Below are 27,659 nucleotides of genomic sequence, written 5' to 3'. Positions count from 1 at the left end.
GTCTAGTTTTTTTTGTATCGTCTCCTTGTGTCGCACAGACTAAATTTTTCATTATATGGTGATGTGCTTTGTTGAAGTGCTGTAAAAAAAACATTTGGACCACACTATCTGTCTGCTCATACATGTTGCCCATATTCAGTTGTCTATTTTTCTTATTTTTCTGTAATACTATTGTGGATAGATTTTAAAGGAAGAAAAAGGGGACATGTTCCCCTATATATTTATAAAAAAAATGAGATCTTGGGTACAGAATGGGATAGGAGGTTCCCCCTAGGTTTAGCTTTGTGTCTTGTTTTGGTTTTGTGTTGTACTGTGATTGTTGTTTTTATTGTGTTTTGCCTTATATCCAAGCCAAAAAATAATTAGCAGAGGCTTTTAATTCATTTTGAGGTGGTGGCTTTAGTCATCCTCAAAAGCAATGGTTGCAAACTGCCATACAACAGAAAGAACGAGAAGCAACTATGCACAATCAAAGCAGGAAGTTCCATTACATTTCCACTATAAACTGATGCAGAAATTGTTCGAATTGGGGTATAAGAAGTAGCAGAAGGCAGAAAATTAAGTGTTTTACACTCAGAATTTCTTGGGAGAGGACCCTTAGACTCTCTGCATAATATGTGACCCCCAAATGTTGAATCAAAACCTACACACTTAGGAACCACTGTAAAGAAATTTTAGAAAACATCTGTGTGTGTGTATACATTTTTGAATGTAAAAGAAATGTGAGAGTACCATCAATTGTTGTGCATGTGCTTCTGTGCTGATCTGGCTCTCTCTCTTTGTCCGTCTTTCTCTATTTCCTCACAGGTTTAAGATTTCTGAGAGCACTAAGATTGATACAGTTTTCAGAAATCCTACAGTTTTTGAACATCTTGAAAACAAGGTTAGTATAAAGCTTTCCTTATTCTTTCACAAAAAACGTAACCATCTAAAATATTTTCTGCACAGTTACTACCACCAGTAGTTATGTGTAACAATGAGACTGATTTGCAATTTCAGAAAGTTCTGCATATAATCTGGCATTGTTGGAATATAGTATGTGGCAGCAATTGCTTAAATCTGTATTAAATTACATGTCTAATGCATCTTTTATGATGTATCATCATTGTATGTTTAAGTTAATAATAAATATAGATATAAATGACATTGTCACCTTGTATATAACATAATAAACTTCAAGTTCTTGTAACTAGTATATCATAACTGCACTGCACATATAAAGAGATATTTTCAGAGAGTACCCCTCCTTTAGTGTTGAAATTGGATTGAAACTTTTAGTCCTGGCTGTAGGTTATTGTTAGTCATGACATGTTAGACCCTGCCCTTACTTTCATTAGCTAACAAATCTCTCTTTTTCTGTCATGCGGGCTAATGTGTTTGTGAGTTTTCTGGTTCTTTTTCTTCTACTCAGTAACTCCATCAAGCTGGTGAACCTGTGTTCCATCTTCATAAGCACATGGCTCACAGCGGCTGGATTCATACATCTGGTAAGTTGACAGATGTGAAGACCAGTGATCCAGCGATTAATGAGCCAGTGAGGAAGGTAACTGATGAACTAACTGGTATTAATTACGACTGTGGCACGAGGCCCTTTTCGTCTAATTTGTTATTGTTGACCTAAGAACGAACTGCTATGAATTTTTTTTCAGAATCTCCCATGTAGGGGTGCAATGATCCATTTTTTCTCCTCCCATAACGTATCCCGGTAACTAAACTCATAGTATCTGCTAATATCCAGTACTGATCTGTTTTTCACAAATAAAAAATCTGGAAGTGTCATTATGTGGAGCTCATTGGAATCACTGGCTGTGTTTGAAACCACTCCCTTATTAACTCACTCATGACTCCCTGTACAATAGACACTTGATAGTTTATTCAACAGTGAGCACTGATTGAGATTTCGGACACTTACTTATCCTAACAATCGCTTTGAGTCATCATTGACAGCTGCGGAGCCACTCAGCAGTAATTTTTGTGTCATTGACACAACGATTTTTTGTGTCATTGTGGAGATTTGGGGGCACTAAATAGTAGTTATATTTACACAATCAGAATTCAGACACTCACAAACAAAGTGTCGGACAGTAAATATAATGCACTATATAGGAAGTAGGGAGTGACCTGGCCATTTTAATGTAAAGTAACATGAGTCCAGAGACTGCTGTGGCTCTAAAAATTAGTAGACTATTCAAAATGACTGAACAACTCATTCTGGAAACTAGGGCTGCAACTAATGATTATTTTCAATGGGGATTACTTTGTCTGTTATTTTCTTGATTAATCAATTAGTTCTTTGATCTATAAAATGTCAGAAAATGTTGAAAAATGTCAATCAATGTTTCTCAAATCCCAAGATGATGTCCTTAAATGTAAAAACTACTCAAACTGTTTAAGTAATTATAAAATTAGTTGGTGATTAATTAAATAGGTTGACATTTAATCAAATAATTCAATATTGGTGACAGCTCAAGCACAGAAAATGAATTCTATAATGATACTGATCAAGGGAATGTGTCTACTGTGGATTGGCTCAATCTGTTAAAGGTTAGTATTGGCACTCATGGTGATCGATGCATCCCAAATATGCAGTAAAAAATTACAGAAGGCAGAGTCATTATTATCTGAAGATAAACAACCACCAATTTACTTGTAAATAAATCAACTGTATTTCCAAATAAGAATCAAGTCTTTTTAAGTTAAGATTTGAAAGGCCCCATATAACTTTTATGACAATGATTTATTCTACGGGAAAGAGACAAAATTAGTAATACAAATACACAGGTAGGGTGACCTAGCACTTCGATTTGGTCAGAGACATATTTTATGCCTCCTCGCTTCTCTTGTTTGCTGTCATTACCTGTTCTCAAACTGTCCAATTAAAGCAAAATGCCATAAAACTACTGATGTAAATTATATATTCTTAAAGTACCCATAGTATACATCATGTATTTGTAGCTCTCCTCAATATCCCAGTAAAGCATCATCAAACTGTTTTACCACTAGATGGTAGCCTCAGCTCATTATAGAGAATACTGTATGACTCAACAAAGATGAATGCTTGAGCACTTGTAGCTGGATTTAATCAAACTTGATTAAACAGTTTCTCTTTGCAAAGCTCTTGTTTACAAATTGTTGGTGAGAGTCATGTCTAATTGTCCTCCCCTCCCTCTCTCTCATCTCCCTTTTAGGTGGAAAACTCAGGGGATCCTTGGGAAAACTTCCAGAATTCCCAGTCACTTTCCTATTGGGAATGTGTCTATTTGCTGATGGTGACAATGTCTACAGTGGGCTACGGGGATGTCTATGCAAAAACCACCTTGGGGCGCCTATTTATGGTCTTCTTCATCCTTGGTGGTTTGGTAAAATCAGGCTTTTCTTTCTCCCTTACATCCCTTTGCCCCCCTCCTAAATCCTGCCTGAGCCCATCAATAGACTGTATAAAACTGTTAGAAATTATAAATTAAATGATGTATAGATTAAAATTGACTTCTAACAGTTTAATGATGATGTTTATTTCATGACATGTTAGCATAGTGCTGTTTTTAATGTTAGAACTATGTTACCTGTACCAGTAAATGTTATCCTTCTGTTTAGCCTACTGTATCTCGTCTACTGTAGTTACTATGTGCTCCTTCGTCCCCTCCCCTTATGTGTCACTCCTGTATTTGTTTGATAAGAGTTTTTGTCTGATAATGTTGTTACTGTTCTCTTAAAAGCAGTTGCGGTTTCAGGACATCCCTCCTCCCGTGTCTCTTCCCACAATTCCAACAAACACAGGGGCAGGGAGATGAGGCTTAGGCCAGCCTGACTGTTACCATAGCAACAGCCGCCTTCCACTTCAGATTCACCTTGATCTGATCTAGCGTTCTGTCGGGTTACCACTAGTACAGTAACTTCCGCACAAGTATGCGCGGGTGCACACACCTGTGAGCACTCACATACTGACGACTCTCCATCTTCTCTTACCAAAAGAATTGGAGGATCTAGCCAAATCACAGTCACTATATTCTGTATTTGGACAGCTATCGCTGTGCACTGATGACCTGCAGCTGTGTGGATGTGTACCGTGTTGTGGCCATGGTGATAGGTTGTGTGTTTTTCTCAGTGCTGAGAGCTCTGGAAGTCTTTAGGCTCGTACCTCAGCCTGCTTCCTATCAGCAGCAGTGGCTCAATAATGACTTCAGGATGGAGATATTTTAAAGCCAGGGATCATATTAAACTCACGTCATTTCACATTATCCCCCTTAATGTATAGATGCTTTTTCCAAGTACGAGTTAAGTATGCATTTACAAGGGCAAGGGCGCCTCTTTGTTTCTTGCTGTAGATGTCGGTAGTGCCAGTGAGTACCCTGTAGAGACAGATCACATTTATGTCTCGCCCCCACCGGAGGGGAAAACAGTTGTCCCCTGACTGTGTATTGTATTAAAGGTACCTCTTTGTTATTGACGTGCGCTAGCAAACAACACAAAAATACCTAAAAGCTCCTTTGTGATGGGATGCAACATGGAAAAGAATACATAACTAAGTTTTTACAAGCTGCTGAACCGAAAAACGGAACTTTTTAAGCAATGAGACGTGAACCTTCAGCAGGAAGATATGGGAAAACTGTGATCCCGACACATTTTGCTAATTTTAAACTGTAGAGCTTGAAACTAACTTAGCTATGTAAAGCCTGGTTTTGATCTTAATTGTTAAATGATGATCTTACCTGGTGATTCCATGAAATAGGCAGAAATATCAAAGTACGTCACTTCTTGCAATTCAGTTGGATCACTTTTCCAAGATAAGTAGGATAACGAGAACGGACACTGAGATATACTGACAATAGTTTGTGTCAATGTAACTTTTCGTCTCTGGGACACAAAGGGTACTGAAATAGTCCTTTGACATGCTAGCTACAGGCACTTTATCGTTTCAGCTCTTTGTTACATATTGTGCCGCCGATAGTTTAGACATTTTGCGCTCTGTCTCCATTATTAGTAGGGAAAGTTAAGGTCTGTGCTGGGATAGTAGGCTGTGAAACTTTGCAAAATGCATCCAGCTCATTTTCCAGCCCAACAAATGAGTCTTAATGTGTTTTGCAGCTGTGGACCATCAGGTGGGCCTATTCAAATCAACCTGCCATATCATCTGTGTTTGTTGGACAAAACATGGCACATAGGTTTTTTAAATTCTCCTTTTAAAACTCTGCTTTCCAGAAAGGTATTGGGTGCTATCACGGACTGACTGTTCGTCAGCTGTGAGAAAATTCTTGCCCACTGACCAAACCTGTTCCCAAACCTTTACCTTTTAAAAACTGGGGCTATTTTTAAAACATCAAAAACTCTTTTTTGTAGATAAAAATCTCTCTCAATGTGTGAATTTAACCAAGTCTCTATAGACAATGAGAGGGAGAGTTTTTAACTTAATTTCCAACGCAAAGTAATATTTTTCTCCCCTCAGAAATCTGGATTCATGCACCAGTGTCCCCACCACCCACTCTGCGGCGTTATAGTCTCTTTTTTAGTCTCTTCTTCTGTCTTCTATCTTCTCCTTAGGCCATGTTTGCCAGCTACGTCCCTGAAATCATAGAGTTAATAGGAAACCGAAAGAAATATGGTGGTTCCTATAGTGCGGTTAATGGGAGAAAGTAAGTATTCCAGATGGTTCTGCTGTTTTTCTGTGTGCGGTAGAACCCTCTCTGCATGCCTTTTCTTTTTTCTGTTCCATGCATGTAGGCCATGTTTGCTCGCTACGTGCCAGAAATTGCTGCTCTCATCCTTAATCGGAAGAAATACGGAGGGAGTTATAACTCGACACGAGGCAGAAAGTAAGTTGAAATCCAGACAAGGTGTGGTTGTGTGACTCAAGTGCACCCCCTTGAAGTTTAGAGTTACTGGGGGTTAGTTAACTTGACTTTTCTTTAGAACAGTAAAGTTACTTTATAACATCAAGTCACACTGCGTGACTGGAGACCTTGGCCATTAGGACACACATGTCCATGCCCCTTTACTCTCTCTTTTACTCTCTGTCTGTCCTCATTTTTCTCTTCTTCCTTTCTCTCAATCTGCCTCTTATCTGTCCTTCAGTCAGAGCTTTCCTTATATCATTTGTGTGCTGTTCATTTTCTTTCTTTGTCCTCCTTGAAACATCCTGTGTTGCGCTTTAATTTAATTTGGAAAATAGAGCTTTCATGACTACTACACTGTAGACCTGCAGTATACTAACCTGTGGTGCTTCTGTGCAATATATCTGTGCACTGTGTGTTGTCCCACTTCCTACAGTCCCTCATTAATACAGTCTTGCCTATAGGGATGAATTAGTACACAGCCTAATACATCAAAATGAAAGAAAATAGTCATGAAACCCCTACGATCCGCTTCTAAAGGATTTTTCCACAAGAAAATAGAAAGATTTAAACATCTGCAAGTGCATTTTTATTGGTGGTCTTTTCAAGCATCATCAATCTCAATGACCATTGCAGGATATGACTTCTTTTCTTGTTTCATTTTGCTTGTTTTTGCATGATTTATGGATTTTTTTTTCAAACTGCATCATTTCTGGCATGTTCTCTACGACCTGCAGTCATGTGGCTTTTTCACTGATGGCGAACTCCATGAAAAAGCCATCTCTCCTGTTGTCCGTCACCGCTATCCCATCGCATCATCAATGCTTGACATGACTCTGGCCCTGATCTTCAGTCAGCTCCCACACCCTGAATGCTGGATGCCTCGCTCTCCCAGTGGAGGCTCTCAATTGCTTTTGGCTTGCTTTGCCTGCTTGGTTTCTTGGTGCTCGCTTTGGTTCTCGTGTTTGTGTGGTGGTGGTGGAGTTTGTCTCCAGAAGCTCTTGTTATTGATGTATATGTGTAATTGGCCTCTCACAGCAGAGGTCCGAGTGCACTGTGGAGTGTGTGTGACACTGTGGTCATTTCACCACAGTGCTTATTGTGCTGTTCTCCTTCCCTTGTGGCTCAAACCTTACTGATATTCAGCACACAGATATATTTTAATCCAAATGTGGTGTGTCCGGAACGGGGAGGGTAGACTTCCTATTTTTCTTTCCACTCTTTTCTTCTCATTTTCTTCAACATTTACTAGCGGCCTTCTTTTTCTCTTTTCCACTCTTTCTCCCATCGGTTTCAGTCACTCAGTTTGTCAGGGTGGATTCTATTGAGTCAGCAGTAGAGCGAGGCCCTGGAAAAAAGCCTTTGTTCGATAATGTTTGCCTGTCATTGAGATAAGATTGATGAAATGTTATGTTTGGCCAGTGACCTCAGCCCAGACTCGCAGATGGGTGTTGAGAGAAGCCCTTGTCAAAGCCGAGGATAGTTTCTCCCACACACTTTATTTTCTCTTTCCACACCCCCCTTCTCTTTCTCTCTCTGGTCAGACATACAGTGCAAACATGTGGTAACAATCAGAAGATACCCACCAAACACACAGGCTTAGAGTGGCACCAGGCTCTTTGCATAATCATTTAGATATGTATGTGTTTGGTGTTTACATGTATCGGACCTGACACACAGACAAAAACGCTTTGTCATGTGGGTTTAGGATTGCCATCCGGGTTCAGTTATTTAGCAGCTGTCAGCAGAAAAAAAACCTATCATGGAAATGAGATTAGGAGATTACAAGTATCCGACTGATTACAGAGCTCACAAACAATGAGGTCATGATACACTGTGAACTATTTTAAATGTGACCCTTACTTCATCTCGCTGCCCGGCCGCTGTCATTTGAAACAGAACCTTGAAGGTTATTTGGAAGTGAGAGGGCATTTGATCCGAATTTCTGTTTCATGCTAGTGTTGCTTATAGTACTCTGTTCAGTGTAGCGTACACCCGTGAGCGCAGTGACAGCACTCAGCCTGCGTATGCTGATATAATAATGACAAGTGTTGCATTCTGTTGGCGCCCGCTGCACTAGGGGCTCTGTGGTTTCCATTATGGCTCCATGGTTTCCATTAGCCCCAACTTCAACAGAGGGGTTGGCATGGAAACTGACTTCAACCCTGGCTGAACTCTGACATACACCTTAGAAAGTCCTTTGTAAGGGCTAGCAACTTAAGGCGTGCAGGCCCATAGAATCGAACACTATCGGGCATGACCACACGCCTACATACCGGGAAGACGTATATCTGGCTGTGTTTCTAGGGATTATGCATTCTATCATGCAGACGTTTTTGACATTGATTACAGGAGATGCTATTTTACTTTACTTTACTTTTGTTGTTGTATATTATACTTAATACAACAACAAAATAAAAATAAATTGTATAGACATTTTGACAATAATTCTTGCAGTAAGTTTCATCACTGCCCTAAGGATCAGAGCAGTACTGAGTGAGTGACCTCTGTTGCTGATGTTTGAGCTCTGTGTTCATTTTGTATTCAGTGCATCCCCAGTGACATCCTGGGATGTTCCCTGACTGCATGTTTTGTGTGCACGCTCTGTTAAACCCCTTTGCATTTAATGTGAATGTGTGCCACATGTTTTTTTAGTGTCTCGGTTGATGTGTGTGGTTTTCTTGTAAAAATCTGTGCCCTTGAAGTGCTCCTTTTTTTATTTTTTTTTTTATTTTTATGTATATAGTTTAAGCTTTACGGTGCAATCAGGTTAACCAGAGGGGAGGTATTTTGTTAATGCAGCAATTATAAATGGTTGAATTATCTAAGATATCATTTTCCTATATCCTGTCTAACTAGCCGATGATCTCAGTGTTCAGTTCGATGCCACTATTGGCACACTGAGAAGAGGAAAACTCAGAAGAGGCATGACGTCTATCAAGTGAAGCATAGTATTTTAACAATATTTCCGTCTTAAATACAAGGACTCAAATTAGTGGCTTGATCGCAGGAAGAAACAGTTTGATTCATGAGGAAGAAAGTTTTGATTTGCTGAAAAATCACTTTCTACACCTTTTGTGTGTGTGTGCGTGTGTGTGTCTGAGACTCATAACCTAATGCTGAACCCACACAAACCAAATAATGCGCCATATAAATCTGTATATTCCCTCTGCCCTTGTAGAAGGGCATCTGGATATTGGGAATAGGAAAACAGGACTGATGTTTTTCATCTCTTGAAATGAGAGACATCTTGTGCCAAACAGTGCCGGCTGCCCACAGACATCTCAGCTCATCAGCTTGTAAGACCACACGGCCCTTTGCTCAACATTGGCCAACCATGCAATCACGGCTGCTCATTAGATTCTCTTAAAGGACAGAGGCGACATCTGCAAAGACCATTACGTACTGCAACTTCCACAAACTGCCATTCTCTCAATATGTCTGCCACATTACTTTGCCAAGTCCACTTCAGTTCAGCCCTACCCGGTCCATCTGGTACAGGATGGGAGAACACTAAATGATCTGGACTATGGTTCTCATCTAACATCAATAAATATCTGTTTCCTTTAAACCTGCCAAACTGAGTCAGACTTTGGTAATGTTCGACAATTTCAGACGTTAACTTTTAAAGGTTAAAGTGTTAGCCAGTGTGTCTAAGATGTATGATAACAGATTCAAGGAGACAAGTCTTGTTTGATCATGAGAACTTGAACAGTGAGCAAATATGACCACAGTTTTTTTTTTTCTTTTTTTTTTTTAATTTTAGGAAAGAGTAACCTAATACTCGTAGTGTTAAATGCAAAGCTGTCCAGTATCCAGGCACTCAAAACTTAAGTGGTTCATTTGTCTCCTGGCACATCCTGCTAAGTAGTGGATAAGGCCATTGTCATTACACAGATTGCCTTACAGGTCTCCATAGGGTAATTAGGGTGTCTGCCGAGTGTCCACACTAATCCATGTCAATATAAAGGGCTGGATTCTACTGAGCATGTTTGGATTTCTCATTTAGGGGTTTGGCAATAAGACGTGGTGACATTTAACTTTAACTCCAGAAGGGTAGCTCAGCTTACCACATTGCAAATGAAGCATATAGAGTGTCTTAAATCCACTAGATTAACGTGATTGAATAGCCTATCATAACCATATCAAGGTTGATTTCCAACCATTTTTAATAACAAATTCAACGACTTTATTAAAGGACTTATAACAGTGCTACAGTAACATTAAAGGAGTACAATAACCTAAAACCACAACATGAATTTTAAAGTGAAAAGAGACAGCTTTTCCAAGCATTTGCAAGTGGTATTATTGCTGGCGCCTCTGTTGCAAAGACAATTGGATCACTTTGGCCAGTAGAGTTTCCACAGTAACTTTGGTTATTCCACTGTCTGCCATTTCCACTACTTGGGATAGGAACTGCAAAGAATTTGTATTGATGCTTCCCAGTAAATTGGAATAACTACCAAAAGGCACTGGGCAAAAAATAGAGTAACCAGTCGCAATTTTCTTGGCCGATGTAGATTTTTAAAGTCTGACCTGCCAATGCTGATTATTGCTGATTCAGATTCTGAGAAGGGAGTGGATGGTGCAGTGGTTTTTGTTTGTTTGTTTGTTTGTTTGTTTTAAATTTGGCATGAGGGAGGGACATACAACTTTAAATTGCTGTTTTTATATTTATTTTGCAGACGATATAAAGAAAGCATGCCTTCTTTATTTTTTTTCTCTAAAAAATAAATAACTAAACTATTAGTTCTAACTAGCCAGCAGGTACATCAAGAATAAAAACCCTTAACTTTCAAACATTAAAGGGAAAATTTTAATCTTAATCTTAATAATTTTTTAATTTATTGTGGAGGGAGGGTCATGCATTTTCAGTCACTCAGAGAGTCTCAGGGAAAAATATTTGTAGCTTCCGTGAAGATAATAATAACAATAATAAAATAGTAATACTAATAATAATAATTAATAATAATAATGATGATAATAATAATATTAATAACCAAACAAACAAACAAACAAACAAAAACGTGTCACACAACAGCCACTTCCCTCCTCTAGTAAATAAATAACAGTCCCTAAGAATTACAATTGACAGCATACACAAACATATTGCAAACATTATTTTCTTTAAAGCCACTAGAAATTTGGTTTGATAAAGGAAAAAACTCATACATGATATCAAAGACAAATGTCTCAAGCATCCAGAAAAAAAAAACTTAAAAATAAATAACTTGTAAAAAATCGTGTTCAAAACCAGCTCTGAGGGGGCGTGGTCAAACCACTCTTAGCGTTTCCGTTTTGTGTTCAGTTTACTAGCGTTGAAAATAAAATGTTTAACTGCTACGGAATGAACGACCAAATCTATCAAATGGATCGTCTGGTAAGGAAGCTAACTAGCACCAGACTGTGTTAGACCACCCAAATCTGTGTTTTAGTAAATTTAGTTTAGTAATCGTAATCTCCCCGAATCTGGCGCTAGTTGTGTTAGCATTTTCACGTACATCATGAGACGGTTAGCATAAGCTTACGTGAATCTTTCGAGCTTGTTGCCTACAGTTTCAGTCGTGTGTTTGTTATCTTGACTAATCGGCTAACTAGCACAGATAAGAGAGACCCAGACGCATCTTTGTGGTTTTATTGAGTTATACCCCCTAAACTAAGAAGCTAAGTGTTTTAGCATCCTCCATCCACTAACATGAAACGGTTAGCATTAGCTTTGCTTTGCTACACTTGTGACTGACTTGTCAACTCCGTGAAGGTATAACGTTACCTAAATCGGCTACTTCGTAGATACATTTTGCTGCAATTAAAATAATTTAAGTGAGATTAAGAGACCGAAAACTGGGTAAAATAGTTGCTGACAAAGTTTGCTGTGGAGACACAGGCTTATTTGCAGTTTAAAAATAGTGACAAACCATAATGTTATTGCAATACTAACAACAGCACAAGACATTTAATATTGTGTTGTGACTTCAGTATCACAATAATATTGTATTGTAGGGTCTCTGGCAATTCACAGCCCTACTAGTTTGGTTAACAACAGTAACTTAAAAAAAATAACGTGGATGGCATGGGAATAAACTGGGTAGACCAATATTGTTTTTTCAGGGCCGATATGGATACAGATTATTAGTAGTTAATGACACCAATAACCGTTTTTGGAACAATATGCATTTACAATACAAATAAGAATCTTTCTGTCAATATGTACAGTTTGATTTATAATAAACTCCAACAGAAAACTTGGTTTGAATGTCTTTAGCACATGTGAAAATTTAAATAAAAATGAATAAATAAAAATGCAATTCAGGGTTTTACAAAGTAAGGGTTCCTTTAATGCTGACACTTTCTTGGGACTTTTTAATTAACTAATTTTATCGGCGATCATTAAAATAAAATGCAGATACAAATAATCAGTAATATGCCAAATATCGGCCCCAATAATCGGCCAGGTCAATAATCTGTCGACCCCTTAAATAAACTACACTTTTGAGAATGAGGTGCAGCAGCTCCCACAGTTACGGTTCATGCTGCTGTTGATGATGTGAACCACCGTGCGGCACTTGTATGTAAGAGCAGTTGGCACAGGATCGGCTATAGTTGACACTGAACAGCCAATCGCTGGCTGATCAAGATGAAAATTAACTGATTTGGTCACTGGTGGATCAATGGGTGCATCTCTAGGAGACATAAAAGCATTATGCTCTTTCTGTTTTGGTTGCACAATGGTTAATGCACTTCCTTTGTGGTATAAATGGAGTCTTCATTTTCCAGGGAAATAGTAGAGGTACCCAGCTGCAAACAGAATTGAATAGTAAAAGTTAGGCTTGTAGGGGTCAAATCTAAATGCAGATGACATCATCATTCTATAGCAAAACATTTTGCTGTCATATTAATAAAGGATGTAAATGCCTTGACATCACCCACTGTTAAGTCAACTGCCATTTTGAAGCTTTTAGGTGGGCATACTGTTTTTTTGGAGCCAGAAGTGACTATATTTGGATGAGGTGGATGAGCAAGGGGAGGATCTGACTCATAGGCTGTAGCGACACCTTGTAGACCAAAACTGTTCTTTGTATAAGGCTGCGTCTGCTGTAAAGTTTGGCATTTTAACATGGGGGTCTATGGGAATTAAATGGCTTCTAGAGCCAGTCCAAGTGGCCATGCATGGAACTACAGTGTTTGGCACTTTGGCATTGGCTTTATCTTCAGCCCTGGAGGTTGCCTTCATAATGATAAGTTAAGAACAAAACTAACAAAACTCTCAATTCTGGGACACTAAAATTTAATATTTACAGAAGCACCACAAGTTTCATTGTTGAGACAGTCAAGATTTTAAATGCTAAAGTTAAGACTTGGACGGTGACCATCTAAACTGCCCATGATGATGAAGCTGACCTCTGAAATTGATCACTCTGGCCTATGGGGCAGTCAGAGGACAAACAGGGACACAACCTTAACTCCAAAATCGTTCCAATCCAACTTCCTTACTGCTATAATCAACCCTATGCGCCGTCTGACAGATCCCTCTGCAGTAATGCGCTACATGTTTTGCCAGGGGACCCGTCAAATACTCCAAAGTCCTGTTTAGAATTTGTGTCAACCACAGGCCTCCAAATCACTTTGAAAGTTTTTAGTAATGTTCTGTATAAAAGCACAGGCATATTGATGTACATGTCTTTGTCAACATCCATTCAGCTCACAAAGGGGTGGTTTGGCCGAAGGGACAGTTTTTATATTGAGAACGGATGACAATCCAACCACTGTGGGCTGTGTGATTATATCTTAGATTTTCTAAAGTGGTTCAGAGTTGAGTGTTTGATTGCACTTGTCGTGCAGAATTTAACCACTTTCATTACATGGGGGAAAATATTCTCTTTTATGGCAGAAAAGATATAATTCAGTTACTTGTTTGCGTTGAAATGACATTTCTTGACATGTATATAGTTTTTTCAGTCTATATTTGAGTTAGATGTTAGAGTGCTTTGGTTTGACTGATTATCTTTGGGAGACATGCCAGTGTCTGCAGTGATTTATGTTGCCCACTTAAGATGATTTCTTCCCCCCTTCCAGGCATATTGTGGTCTGTGGTCATATTACCCTCGAAAGTGTCTCCAACTTCCTCAAAGACTTCCTACACAAGGACAGGGATGATGTCAATGTAGAAATTGTTTTTCTCCATAAGTAAGTTATCATTTTCTTCCTCACCTTGCGTAGGTTAGCAGAGCACAATGTTTGAAACAATGAGCGCTAACCCTTCTCTTTTCTCTGTGTGCTAGTATTTCCCCTAATCTTGAGCTGGAAGCCTTGTTCAAACGCCATTTCACCCAAGTAGAGTTCTACCAGGGATCTGTTCTTAACCCTCACGATCTGGCCAGAGTAAAGGTACAGTCTGTGACAGGACAGGAGATTAAATCACATACAGTGATAGAAAACAGTTGTTGAATTCAAGTGGAGATTAAATTTGACAATTAAGAGCAAAATTCAAATAAGTAAATCACTAATTTTGAGGTTTTTCTACTTTTAGTGGACATAGAGAGGAAAGGAAAACAGTGCAGTGTTGTTTTAATTGCTTAAATAAAATTGATAAAGACAAAAGAGAAAAGAAAATGGGAAAGTTTGGCACTTTAATCAGTAATATGACTAACTGGAACAACTAGAAACCACTAATTTGTTTAATTCTATTTTAGAAAGTCAGACACAATTAGTTTGAAGCTCTGAGTGAGCCGTATAATAACCACTGACATGTACTATAATGTTAACACAACTGTTTCTTTGGTCCCTACATAAAGATCGAGTCAGCAGATGCCTGCCTAATCCTAGCCAATAAATACTGTGCAGATCCTGATGCTGAAGATGCCTCCAACATCATGAGGTATTGTGTCCTCTGGTATTTGAAATCAGTGAAAACTGATGAGATATTGTGTTACATTGTGCTATTTTTCGTCTTCCAGGGTTATTTCGATCAAGAACTATCATCCCAAGATCAGAATAATCACTCAGATGCTTCAGTATCACAATAAGGTAAGGCGCTTTGGTGCCCTCTCATGTATAAGATTGCTTCAGCTCATTCTGTCTGTTCTCTGTTTCCCCTCACAAAGCAGAACATTTATAACTGGGGTTAACCTGCAACCCTGTCTGCATCAGAGCTTTGTGCTGTATTTCAGTGGTTGGTTGCATCATTAGGCAGTTCATGCTGTAGCAGCATGTGTCATATGAGTGACCACTTTCTCCATTGCCCTCCTGTGACTCTAAGGGACATGTAACATATAAAGCCCCACAAGAACTTTCCCCAGGAAAATCTAACTTTTTGATGAACTCATTGCGTTTCGACCGCAGGGACGGTGGTCTAAATTAAGTTCCGGAGACATTACTTTACACTCCCAAAAGTCCCTGATCAAGAGATAGTACTTTCCAAAACTCAAGGACATTGGGGGTAGGGCTGGCAGTGCTGAACATTTCAACAACTGCCAATTTTGAAAATCTACAGCTGCAAACCAGTTTGTTCTTTGTGCTTTGACACATCGACATGGTATTACAGAAGAAAGCCTATGACCGTCGAACCGACAACAAAGTCAATGCCTTATTGAGTATTTATGAAATCCAATGGGAGTTTTAGAATTGGAACCTGCAAATGATCATAAGTACTGTAAAATCTCCTGCCAGTTAAATGAGCCAAATATTGTTCACACTGAGGAACAGTGAAGAAGCTTGTTTGTTTGTTGCTTTTTATGGCGTCAGCGTTGTTGTATAGTCGTACACAAAAACCACATGTAAAACTGCTGTGGCTTTTTCATACGCCAGTTGGAAAATTAAGCTTAATTGTCCTGGGTCTTTTAGACTTTTGGAAACACAGATCTCTAAGTTCTTTGAAAATTAGTCCCTGTAGTTTAGCATGAGAATTTACTCTGGACTTTCAGTCCCTGAAAACGTTGATGAAAACATGGCTTAACATGACATTAACATGACAATTTATGCAAATATGGATCTTTTCATTTCTGCATTTTTTGACTATTCATGAAAGTTACATACATTACTGTGTTGAAGTTAACAGATATTTAAAGACATAATTTATTTACTAAGGAAATAATAGCATTTTTAAGATTGATACCATTCAAATGTGGTCTTTTTGTGCAGCTGTTGCATTTATCTGCATGTATGTACATTTTTCTGCTGATCTCAGTGTTCATGAAGGTAAATACTTTCCTAACTCTCTAGTAAACTGTTTATCTTCACGAACACTGAGATCATCTGCTGCTGGTTCATTGAAGGTTCCCATTAACAGCCGACAGAAAATTGAGGCTGCACCCAATTTTCAGTTATGCTTTGGAACAGACCATCTGTAGATACCAGAAAAGCCAGCTCACTAAATATTTGTAAAATAAAGCTACAAATGCATTTACTCTAGCTTTTAACTAGCTCTGACTTTCTAAAACTATTGTTTCTAGATATCAGACTGCTGCAATTCAATTAAAAATGTTTGATCATAATTGATTTAATAATTTATGATTTAACTAGTGATTTTATGATTTTAGGCACTTTTTATTTTTATTTTTAAGTGTTTTAAAATGTTCTTTTATGCTGATTTGCCTTACTTGCCTGTTTTTATTGTAAAGCACTTTGGGCTACATATCTTATGAATCTTATGAAAGGTGCTATATAAATAAAGTTTATTATTATTATTATTATTATTATTATAAACACGTCTGAGACTTGACCGACTACTTATCAAATCCAACTGTGTTAGTTAATGCCAAATTATTTTTTTCTTATTCAATTACAGCCTTCCCAGCACATTCGATATCGCTTTATCATAATGTAAGGGAAAAATTAAACAGAGAAGTTCCACATTTTGAGATAAACCTCTCAAAACAACAGTTGGCCATGATAAGAGGGATTAAAGCCTGGCCTATTTCTTGGTTGGGGCAAGTAACTTTCCGAAGTGCAGGTTTCCTGGCAAGTGCCACAGAGACAGTCAAGCTGTTTCTCCATGTTTCCAAACTTTGTGCTAAGCGAAGCTAACTGGCTGCATGAGAGTGGTATTGATCTTCTTATCTAACGCTAACTTTCCACCACCAAAGGGAATAAGCATATTCCCAGAATGTGAAAATATTCCTCTAAGAAAAATGAATCGTTTGCTTAGTTTTCCATGTCTTGTGACCTCTTGTGTCTGTCGTGTGATGAAGGCCCATCTGCTGAACATTCCAAGCTGGAACTGGAAGGAGGGTGACGATGCTATCTGCCTGGCGGAGCTGAAGGCAGGCTTCATTGCCCAGAGCTGTCTGGCCCAGGGCCTGTCCACCATGCTAGCCAACCTCTTCTCTATGAGGTCCTTCATTGAGGTAACACAGAGGACAAGATTTACTATCCTGTCTCAAGCACTTTTTCTGAACAGACTGAAGTCATATGGATGAATGAATTCTCACATTTCGTTTTTGTAAATTAGATGATTTATTTGGAGATTGAAGGTGAGGGAACTATAAGTGGATACAGTAGGTTCTCCACTGACAGATGGACTAGATCTATCAAGCACAGTACGTTCCCCGAAAAATTCTGACATCTTTGTCCAGACAAAGACTTTCATTAGAGTGTTTTCAGTCATCCTGGCACATCATATTTTACTGTGACATTTCATATGGAATCTGTTCAGTGTTTCTGTGGCTCAGAATTGAAGAGGTGCTTGTCTCTATCAAAGAACTGTTCTCCTGTCATAAAGATGATGGATCAGCTTATAATGACCAGGCTGCTGTTGTGCGGCGGAACATCTGCAGACCACATTGGGCTGCTATTGGGAGGAAAACAGTGTTGCTTTTTCTTTCTTTCTTTTTAACATGTGACATTTCCATGCTTGTTTTTTGTCAGATTGAGGAGGACACATGGCAGAAGTATTACCTAGAAGGGGTGGCTAATGAGATGTACACAGAGTATTTGTCCAGTGCCTTTGTTGGCCTCTCCTTCCCCACTGTCTGTGAGTAAGTATCACTCTGTCCTCACTCAGCAAGCCCACTGTCACTGGTAGGTATAGCTAACAATTTGGAAGTGAAAAAAGAAAGACAAGATGTGAATTTCAAAGGTGTTTGAACATGTCAGTCATCAACTTATATGCTGCGGTCCTCTAATGAGTGCACATGTTTTACAGGCTGTGTTACGTGAAGCTGAAGCTGTTGCTTATTGCCATCGAGTACAAGTCTGAGCAGAGAGAGAGCAGGTTTGTTTATTGCATCTTTTTTCCACTGACATTAGGAACAACTGTTAAAAGTGAACAACTGTGTGATTCTGCTGATAAAATATCTTTTATTTTTTCCCCAAATCTTTTTCGCAGCTTTAAAAACAGATGATATTCATATTACATTTGATGACATTAAGTTGGTGGACGACATTTGAATGATGCTAATACGAACATCTGTACACACGAGAAAGCATTCAGAGAGCACACATCTCTGCCAAGGCTGCACAGTCATCTTAAATTTCTCATTTTAGTGTGCCAAAACTGTTCATCAAAGTAAGATATCCCATTTCGCCACCTTAAAGGTCCAATGTGTAGGATTTAGGGAGAATTATCGGCATAAAAGAAATATAATATGACAAGTATGCTTTCTTTAGTATTCATAATCACCTGAAAATAAAAAAAACGATCGGATCATAAGTTAGTAGAGTAAAAAGGTTTATCAGGTGCTGGGCTAGCGGCAATTCTCGTAAAAACACTGATTTTTGATGTGAAACTGCTTTATTCAGTGTTGTTACTGGTTTTAATGACCTGGTCCAGTCGTTTTGATGAGGAAGAGACCTCTGTGGATAATTTTTCTTCTGGTAAAAACTTTCTTAACAAAAAACAATGAAGGAATCAGAACCAGAAGTTCACGTTTGACACATAGGAGCATTTCAACTGGTTGCAATCTTAAATCCTCATTGCCAGATGCCACTAAATCCTACACACTGATTTAAAAAAAAAAAGTCATGGAAAACCAAATAACTTATTCCACATCTTGAGGGCCTAATGTTCCTCAGAATTGAATATAATGATGATATGATAACCTTTTTGAATATCTGCTGTTTGGCAAACATAAATGGGACTGATATTACTGATTGTGTGTCCTCGGCGGAGATAACTACATAACCACAAGTCTGATACTAAACCAAAACTTGCAGGTATGCAGGAAGAAATGTCAAAAAATCTCTCTGGAATTATTAGCTATTAACTGCACTGAAATGACATAACGTTTTTCAAACATATTGTGCCGTCAATTCACAGATTTCACACCTAGATAACCAATTTGCTGCTCATTCAAATTTCATGTTATGTCTTTCCTTAACTTGATTTTCTTGTGTTCCTGTTCAGTCTGTATGATAACCGCTAACTACATCAGTGTCAGTCTTATCACCAATACCAACATGAAGTACTATTTCACAGTTATCTCAATTGCCAAATCCCACCCACCTTTCCTCATTCACCTGTGTCAAATGTATATGTGTATTTGCATGGCAAATGATGATCATGTTGACATTACAAGCTAAAAAGAAATTCAGATTACTTTCTGATGAAATTTCGAGTTGTTTATTCGATTCTGCATTAGGAAATATCTCAGTGCACTATTTTTGTCTTTTGTCTTAATTCTTTTTAGAAGATGTACTGTCACAATTTTCAGTGCCATTTAAAAAAAAAATCACACCCTTATCAAAAGATGACCACCTTTAAAATCAAACAGACTTTTTTAGTAAACAATATTTTTTTAGGTGCAAGGACCATTGGACAAGCATGAAATGACTGAATTGTGTGTCTGTGTGGAGTCGGCCACATGCTGCCATATTAAGCGTACCTACTGAATAGGCAGAGAAACATTAGAAACACTAATATTCTCCTCTTCTTTTATGTTCATGATAACTGTTTGATTTGAGATTTTTTCTTGTTGTTTGCAGAAGCCGAAAGCGGTATGCCCTCTACCTTATCTTACTTCCAAAGTTCCACCCAATCTCCACCACTTTAAAGCTTCTGACTTTGGGAGTTTCCCCCAAGGATATTTTTCCAAACACTATCTCACAGGCTTCTTTTTCTAACTCTTTTTTTATGGTGTCCCTTGTGCTTAATGCACTAACTTCTTTGCAGGCAGAGAGAGGATAGATAAATTGGACATGTTTGTAGAAGTGCTGTTTCTTTGTCTTTGCTGTTGTCGGTGTACCAAGGCCAAACGCTCACCCTCTCCATATCTACCTCTTATTTGATCTTTTTCCGTTTTGTCCTTTACCAGTCCTTTGCTTAGTTTATTTCTCTCACTTTCAGTTCTTTTTCAGTGTTGCTCAGTTGTTACCCTACTGTGTATTAGCTTTGCCAAGCTAATTATTCCACTCATGGTGTTTTTAAATCAGTACTTCATGGTTCTTTGTATCAGAATCAGTGAGGATTTTGTGTACACATAGACCTCAGATGTGGTGTTGATAAGCACTAATAATCTGTTGTTCTACATTTTGGATTTAATCTTGAAATAAATTGACTGATTATCCACCATTGCTGTAGGCAGTGGCTGATATAATAGCATGTCTTTTTTCTTCATGGATTTATTACACCAGCAGCACCTCACCCGTCTTTGTTTTCATCATTTAACACACTAGGAAAGGCATGGAGCTGTTGAATTTGGATAGCATTAAGTTTATCCAAACTGAATTTTTTAATAACCATAGGTTACAATGTTCACAAGTGCCCCATATTTCACTTTTGCATCCCATCACCCTCCCATGTTCTCAGTGCTAAATGTATATTCATCTGTGCATGTCTGTACGTCTGGTTTATGTGTGATTACCTCAAGAGGGAGAGTTTGTGTGTGAATGTGCATTTTTGTGCGTCTCAGCCACCACGTACAGTCATGCTCGTGCGTCTCTCGAGTAGATGTTCTTAAGTGAGGTCACTTCCTGTCAGTTTGGTGTTTGGGAAACAATCCAACTGCACAGAAGTTACTGCAACCGTCTGCATCTACGTACCTGTCCTTATACCTGTACTGCAGTGGCTATGCCTTTTCTGTCTTGATTATTGTCCTCTTCATGCTGTATGGTAACTGCATGCTATGACACTATCACATAAGGTGTTTGATGCTTGCCTTGTTGCTCACAATATGAGGTTTTTGACGCTTTTTAAGCTTCTATCCACCAGTTTGCACCCTGACCGAAGAAAAATGTCTTGGATAGATACTCCTGTAAAATCTCAGATTTGGGCAGCAATGTTTGTGGAACTGTCTTGATTTGAAATGTTTCTTTCATTTATTTTCACTAAAGAGCATGCCAGGGCGTAATGCCTGTTTACTTCTCTGGGGGCCATTCAATCTGAGTGAATGTTTGATGCTATTTAACTTACTGAAAAGAAAAATGTGGAAGAAAAAAATCTGATCTGCATGACCTGTGCAATTTGATCACAGCCCGGTATGTGTATGGATTCAATTGCTCCCTTAATATTTTTGTTTATTTTCTCCAATGTAGCCTTTTCCAGAGCCCAGAGGAAAGATGTAGTGATATAGATGTTTTGAGTCTACACAGATAACATATAAAATTTGTCTCTAAAATGGCAAAACAGTTATTCAAAATACAAAGACTTGAAGTTTGTAAGAGACACATAACCCCAACACTGACAGTAGTTTTGGTAGGCATATGATAAGTATTGAGTTAAAAGCGTAAAATAGACCAAATAAAAAGAAAAGAATCATCTTTCATTTGGGCTCGTCTTACGTTGAAGAAGTGTGACCCTTAAAGGTTCGTGGGTTCGGTGTTTTGATTTCTTTGTTCACACTCACATCATTGATGACTGTTGCCCACAGGTAACCATTAATGACCAGGGTGTGTGTGTGCGTGTGTGTGTGTGTGTGTGTGTGAGCGTACAGTATGTGTGTGTGGTGTCTACTCTTTGTCTCAGTCTAATTAATGGGGAATGATACAGCCAGTTGCTTAAAGTGCTTTAGGGTTTTAAACAGAGTCCCACTCATAATAAAAATGCTTTGACCTCCGTGATATTTTTAGTGCAGCTGTTGTTCAGCACGCTGAAATACATTTTTATGTGGCTACTTCTTTAGATATGAATATAATGAATATAATATAACATTTTAAGTCAATATTAACCTTGCTGGACATGCATTCTAATTATCTTCACACTATAATTCAATGAAGCAGAGTCACTACAGGTTTTAATGGGAGTTCATCCACCTGTGGACTTTGCCCCTCTGGTTAAATTTCTGTTAGGGCAATCCGATAGCAGTGTCGCTGAGTAGAATAGTATCGACAAGAAAAAGAGCTGTTCATTCCCTTGCATCCCATTGTCGATTACTAACTGATGTAACAACACTTATGTACATTCTCTGTACTACAGCCATGTCTGACTATATTTGAGTGCTGGCACTAAAACCACTCCATAGCCATAATTTTAATTCTTTCTGCCCTTGTCCCTTTACTCGTATATCTCTCTACCCTCCCTTCTCACCCCAGGGCAACCCAAGACCATTCTGTAAAGAAAAGAATTAAAATTAAATGTGCGATCATATTGTTGTACATTCTGTCCATTCGTGTGAGTATCACATCAGCAAATTGCCCCAAATCAGAGGTGTAGTAATGATAACACTTATGACACAAACCAAGCTCTTAAAAGTTTAGTTTTTGATGGGAAAAAAATGCCGGATAAGGCAGGACATGTCAGATTATCGGCTTCCACACATCTGTGTACCATTCCTCTTGATTAGCATGTTGTGAGCATGAGCTGAGTGTTGTCCAGACATTAATGAGCATGATGTGTCTATTTCTCTGATTACCCAGCATCCTTATCAACCCGGGCAACCATGTCAAGATGCAGGAGGGAACACTGGGATTCTTTATCGCCAGTGATGCCAAAGAAGTAAAGAGGTAATCCTGATGAATGACTAATCACTAATGTAGTAAAAATGGAAGTTTGATTATTCCAAGAGCTGAACATTTTTTTACTGTGCCACTTTTAGAGCTTTTTTCTACTGCAAAGCTTGTCATGATGACATCACAGACCCTAAGCGGATCAAGAAGTGTGGCTGCAAACGACGTGAGTAGCCGTGCCTTTATTTTGCCCCATCGACCCCCCCCCCCCCTCCCCCCCTCCTCCCTCCAAAACCTACCTGTGGGTCTGTCTGTCTCATTATACTTAAGCTTTTACTAGTTTGTACACTAATATTATACCTTTCATTGTGTCATTGTTCTTCTGTACCGTGGCACTGTTTTTAAAGGTAATATATGTTGTCACATCATTGTACCCTTAGGAAAGTGTTTATTATGGGTCCCATTTGAACTTCCATGACATCCATTATGGTATGATCATCAGTCAATATCTGATTTGGTTCATTTCTAGTCAAAATGCAGTTCTCTTTGTGTGTATTTTCTTTTTGGTTTGATTCATTGCTTTATCCACACAAACTGAGAATTTATCGCAGTGAATGAGATTTACAGGAATACAAATTAGTGAGGAATAGGGTTGCAGTGGTATGGGATTTTAACATAGTATTACAAAATCATTATTATTATTGTCAGTTAGTTACAATGACCTTTAAAGGTATCAAGCAAATAAGAACGCTGTACATCTCCCGTTTGACAAAGAAATTGGGAGAAAAACAGAAGGAAAAAAAGGAACCACTGACATTGCAGGGACAAGCATGTAAAGGGTTAAGTCTATCTAATGAAAGAAGGTGTCATATGGAGCGAGCAAACCAGTCACAGGATCCCGCAGATGATGTAAAAATTCTTGGTATAATCCTGAAAATTTACAAGGGAAGTTGAGCTCTGAAACTTTGGGAATTTGTGTATAATTTCAAGTTAAAAAGCCTTTTAATAATGACCTCATTTGGGGGCAAACACACATTCAAAAAAACAATACCTGGTCTTACGGCATGTTTTGCTCAAAATTCAGCCTATTCACATGAAATATAACTAGGACTGCAGCGGTATGAGATTGTCATGGTGTTGTAACTGTCTGAGAAAATATCACTGCATTACAGTTTACAGTACTACACAATTATTATTGTGAGTAGCAACTTTACATTTGAGCAGCACTATAATATATTAACAATAAACATATACAGTAGGTGCGCAACAGCACAGCCAGATTGCTCCTGTCTGTAACTTTAACTGACACACACAATCACTTATGACAGCGTGCCGGGGAAGTTTGCGTGTGTTGCTCTTTGGGGTCAATCAGAAGCGGTGGCGGTGTGTGTGTTTGTAAGTCAGAGGTTACCAAAGTGATGGACACAGATGTGGCCAAGAGCCCAGATGTGGAAAATTACTTTAAAGGCGCTTTTTATGATTGTCAGGGATTAAAATGGGACACATACCTTGACCTGCAATGCCTGTGCTGGTGCACGTGTGTGTATGGCACAAGTCAATGAGTCTGACAGGTAGATGAGGAGAAGGAGAGATATGTACGTGTAGGTGACATTCTCCGTCCAGTTGCATTTTTTACAGCACCGTAGATAAGCAAAATGTACACAGTATGACAACAATCATTTCATACTATGGTACAGAGAATGTGAAGGTATGTCACACCTTGCGGGACAGGTGGCAGCAAGGTGGGCGCTCTGTTACCAAAGTTTATGCACTCAGTCCAAAAATGAGACAGTTTGTGTCTATGTCTGTATGCGCCAAATCATATGGATCTGCGGTGATTATCATGATTTGTATGTCCAAATACTGTTGCTTAAGAGGCCCAGGTAAGAGAGCACGTACCTCAGAATATGACGGCCCATCCAAAAAATTTGACACAGCATGACGTCAACTTCACATTTTCTATTGCATGTAATCGCTATACCGCTGCAACCCTAAGTTCAGTTAATAGAAAGCACTTAAAATTATAAAATTATTGCTCACAATAATACAGCCACTCCTTACCCAACTCATACATGAGAAAGTAAAATTATACACGCAGTAAAAACCCGATACTGAAATAATATAGAGGATATGACCCGTTATATTATATTTGTTTTACATGTAAATGGTTTTCAAGGGTATTTAAGAGTATTGAGCCCAGTCATTGAGCTCTTAATTGTTAAAATAAGACTTTTCACAAAACACAAATGCCGCTGTCAAATTAATAGTCTTTCCCCTTTATTAATGCAGACATAACATGACCACTATGGCTGGAACAGCACATGAATATAATCCGACCTATGTACAGCAGTCACTTGTCAGGACATGTTAGCCACTGGATAAATAATTCAGGTGAATATCCCATATTTCCACTAAAAGGTCACAGACAATTACTGTAAGCAGCCTGCAGACAAAGCCTGGTTTTAAAATGAATACCCACCATTTCCTTCTTTTGTCTGTGTCATTTCAATTATTCAGACAATGTCTCGCTCTCCCGGCTCCATAGAATCAACAGGCCTTTCACACTCTAGTTTTATTTAGATAAACTGTTTATTTCTGTTTGCTTTCGTAAAGTCTTCATGTCTCAGAGCCAGGTGATGGACACGCGTTTATGTTTTATCTTATTAGTTAGAGAGTTTAGAAAGCTGACAGCTCCATTACCACAATGGAAGTCTGTCTTACAGTATGTTCTGTTCTATCATGTTTTGTTCTCTTCTGTTGTTTTTCCCATGTTTCTTTATGACCAGTGACACACTTTTGATGTATTTCCTTCCCTGCTGCCATTGGAAAACGCCACTTTATTTTAACTGCTCACTGGTAGTGATTTATTGTGAGTAAAAAGAAAATGGGTGTACTATTACCCAGAGTGCAGTGTTTTTTTCCTCTTCAGCAAATAGTATACTGTATCTATGTTGCATGTACCAGTGTAGCTTCTGCATCCCTCTCCTCGCCTCTCATTTCTACACTGTGCTCAGACCAGACCAAAACCAAAACAGCTGAAATCGAACTCACACCAGCGTCAGGCCTCCTCATCATCGGCCCAGTCAGCTGATGCTCTCACTAGTTGGAAATGACAATTAAATAGAGTGTGACTTAATCGGATGTGGTCGATGAGCTCTGCAGTTTTTCCTCACTATTTGAACATCAAACCAAACTTTGGCATTTGGAAGCCAATCAGCTGCAAGTCTTATGTCGTTACCCGTGATTAACCTTCTCATAGTGTCATGCTCCAAGAAAGTACAGAAGGAACGTAATAAGAAAAATCTGAGATGTCATGCAGTAATCATGGATTTAGAGGAGCTAACACAAGGGGAAGAGAATTAACAAGAACCACTGAGGTTTAAATTTATCTGCTTTCTGTCAAAGGAAGTTTTGTGTGTGGCTGTACTTTCAGAGAGCAGAAAATGTCCTTGTGGGAAGTTCTGCAAATCCTAACGAACTAGGTTGCCAAAACACAATCAAAACAATCTGGTCTCCCCTGCTTCTCTGTGATCTCAGCCCCCTTTTTCTAAACTCTGGGTCCTCGCCCTGCTCCGGCTGAGGTTTCAGAGATCATCAGTTCCTCTCAGAATTGAAATGTCACCATTGCAGTCTTGTGCATTTCAAATCTGGACAGTTGTTGGGCCCTTTTTTTTGTTTTTAACTTGCTGTATTGGATGGGGTCCACCAGAAATATAACAGTAATTGTCATAGCATTAGATTGCCACTAGATGACAGTGCCGTGCCAGAGTCATGTCCAATAATACAATATTTTAATTGTGATGTCTGTAGAGGAAACTTAAATCCCCAGAAACCTGTTCAGTAAAAATGCAAGGATCAAATATGTGTCTTTCTGTGCAAATTTAATCCAAAACTTAATCTACAGTTTGACAAATTCATCATCCTGAGTTTGTTTCAACACATAATCTTTCGTTTATATGTTATGTTGTGGTAGGGATGTGTTTGTGCAGAACTGCTGCCTTTCCAAGGAAAAAAAGCATTTGTCTTCTGCACTCTTTTGTGCTTCTGCTGTGTTTGTTATTGCTCAACAGATCAACTTTTGCCGTAACAGTATCATTTTCCTTGCACTTTTGCTGAATAAGGCAGATTTAGGGGGACATATGAGAATGGTGCTTTCTTTGGGACATCTTTGGTATTCAACATAGCGCCCTGATAGCTTCTGTTTGAGTATGTTGTGCCTTGTTGGATTATAGGAGATGGTGACTGATCAAACCCATGCAGACAGTTTATCAGGGCAGCTGTCATGTTGAATCTTCAATGTCCTGAAATGGACACCTTACAATTCTAGGGCAGAATCTGGGTATTTGTGAAGTCAGAAGTCAAAGACATTGTCGGTGTGTGTGTGTGCGTGTGTGTCTTGTGTTTTCCATTACTCCCCTTCCATGTGTCAATAATCAACATTGTAAACATACTGTGGTCTGAGTGTCTACGCAAAAACTCTGAAGTTCAGAAATTTCAGCATGAAGTAATACCCACGCTGCACCTTGTCTGCCATACCCCCAAACTGTTTCAACACTGAACAGTTATCTCTGTTGCCAAGACCAAAACAGCATTTTCTGCATGCGTATTACATGCTCATAAGGCACATGTGCATGCCAGAGAATACAACAGTCCCTGATGCCTTCATCCCATGGGTTATGATCTGCGTTTCCCATTCTTTCCTTGGCCAGAAGCTGAAAAATATTACTTCATTCAAGATCCTATATTTTATGATGTGACTTAGAGCCAAAGATGCTGAAAGTGTCTCTGTAAAGGTGCCAGACAGTATTAGTCTGCTGTCTGTTTGCACCTTGGTAATGAGAGAATGGGGACCAGGGACTGTTTCTGCCCAGAGTCACAGCAATCTAGATGTGCTACTCTGGGGACTTTCACTCCCGCTTCCCTCGGGGTTCAAAGCCTCACACACTCAGCAATACATAGACCACAAAGACAGAAAGTAGCTGCCACAAGCTGACTAGTAGTTAACGAGTTTAGCGC

General features: G+C 38.8%; 1 protein-coding gene across 12 annotated transcripts in view; it reads left to right on the top strand.

Annotated features, from left to right (window-relative positions):
• Positions 1-27,659, top strand: part of kcnma1a (potassium large conductance calcium-activated channel, subfamily M, alpha member 1a) — a 173,163-nt gene that overhangs the window by 108,271 nt on the left and 37,233 nt on the right. For 4 of the 12 annotated variants that reach the window (XM_042502559.1, XM_042502557.1, XM_042502554.1 and 1 more), the window contains exons 6-20: positions 808-883; positions 1,412-1,487; positions 3,189-3,359; positions 5,539-5,630; positions 13,902-14,012; positions 14,108-14,213; positions 14,621-14,703; positions 14,783-14,852; positions 17,015-17,170; positions 17,691-17,800; positions 17,968-18,036; positions 19,746-19,757; positions 22,614-22,700; positions 22,793-22,869; positions 25,504-25,512. In XM_042502559.1, coding sequence (XP_042358493.1) covers positions 808-883; positions 1,412-1,487; positions 3,189-3,359; positions 5,539-5,630; positions 13,902-14,012; positions 14,108-14,213; positions 14,621-14,703; positions 14,783-14,852; positions 17,015-17,170; positions 17,691-17,800; positions 17,968-18,036; positions 19,746-19,757; positions 22,614-22,700; positions 22,793-22,869; positions 25,504-25,512 — 1,305 coding nt within the window. The remainder of the gene's footprint in view (positions 1-807; positions 884-1,411; positions 1,488-3,188; positions 3,360-5,538; positions 5,631-13,901; positions 14,013-14,107; positions 14,214-14,620; positions 14,704-14,782; positions 14,853-17,014; positions 17,171-17,690; positions 17,801-17,967; positions 18,037-19,745; positions 19,758-22,613; positions 22,701-22,792; positions 22,870-25,503; positions 25,513-27,659) is intronic. The other 8 variants (XM_042502561.1, XM_042502555.1, XM_042502565.1 and 5 more) reach the window with 3 other exon arrangements.

Source organism: Plectropomus leopardus, chromosome 15 (assembly GCF_008729295.1).
Source record: "Plectropomus leopardus isolate mb chromosome 15, YSFRI_Pleo_2.0, whole genome shotgun sequence".
NCBI classification, from domain to species: Eukaryota; Metazoa; Chordata; class Actinopteri; order Perciformes; family Serranidae; genus Plectropomus; species Plectropomus leopardus.
The sequence above is the reverse complement of the archived record's forward strand: the minus strand, read 5'-3'. Positions and strand labels throughout refer to the sequence as shown.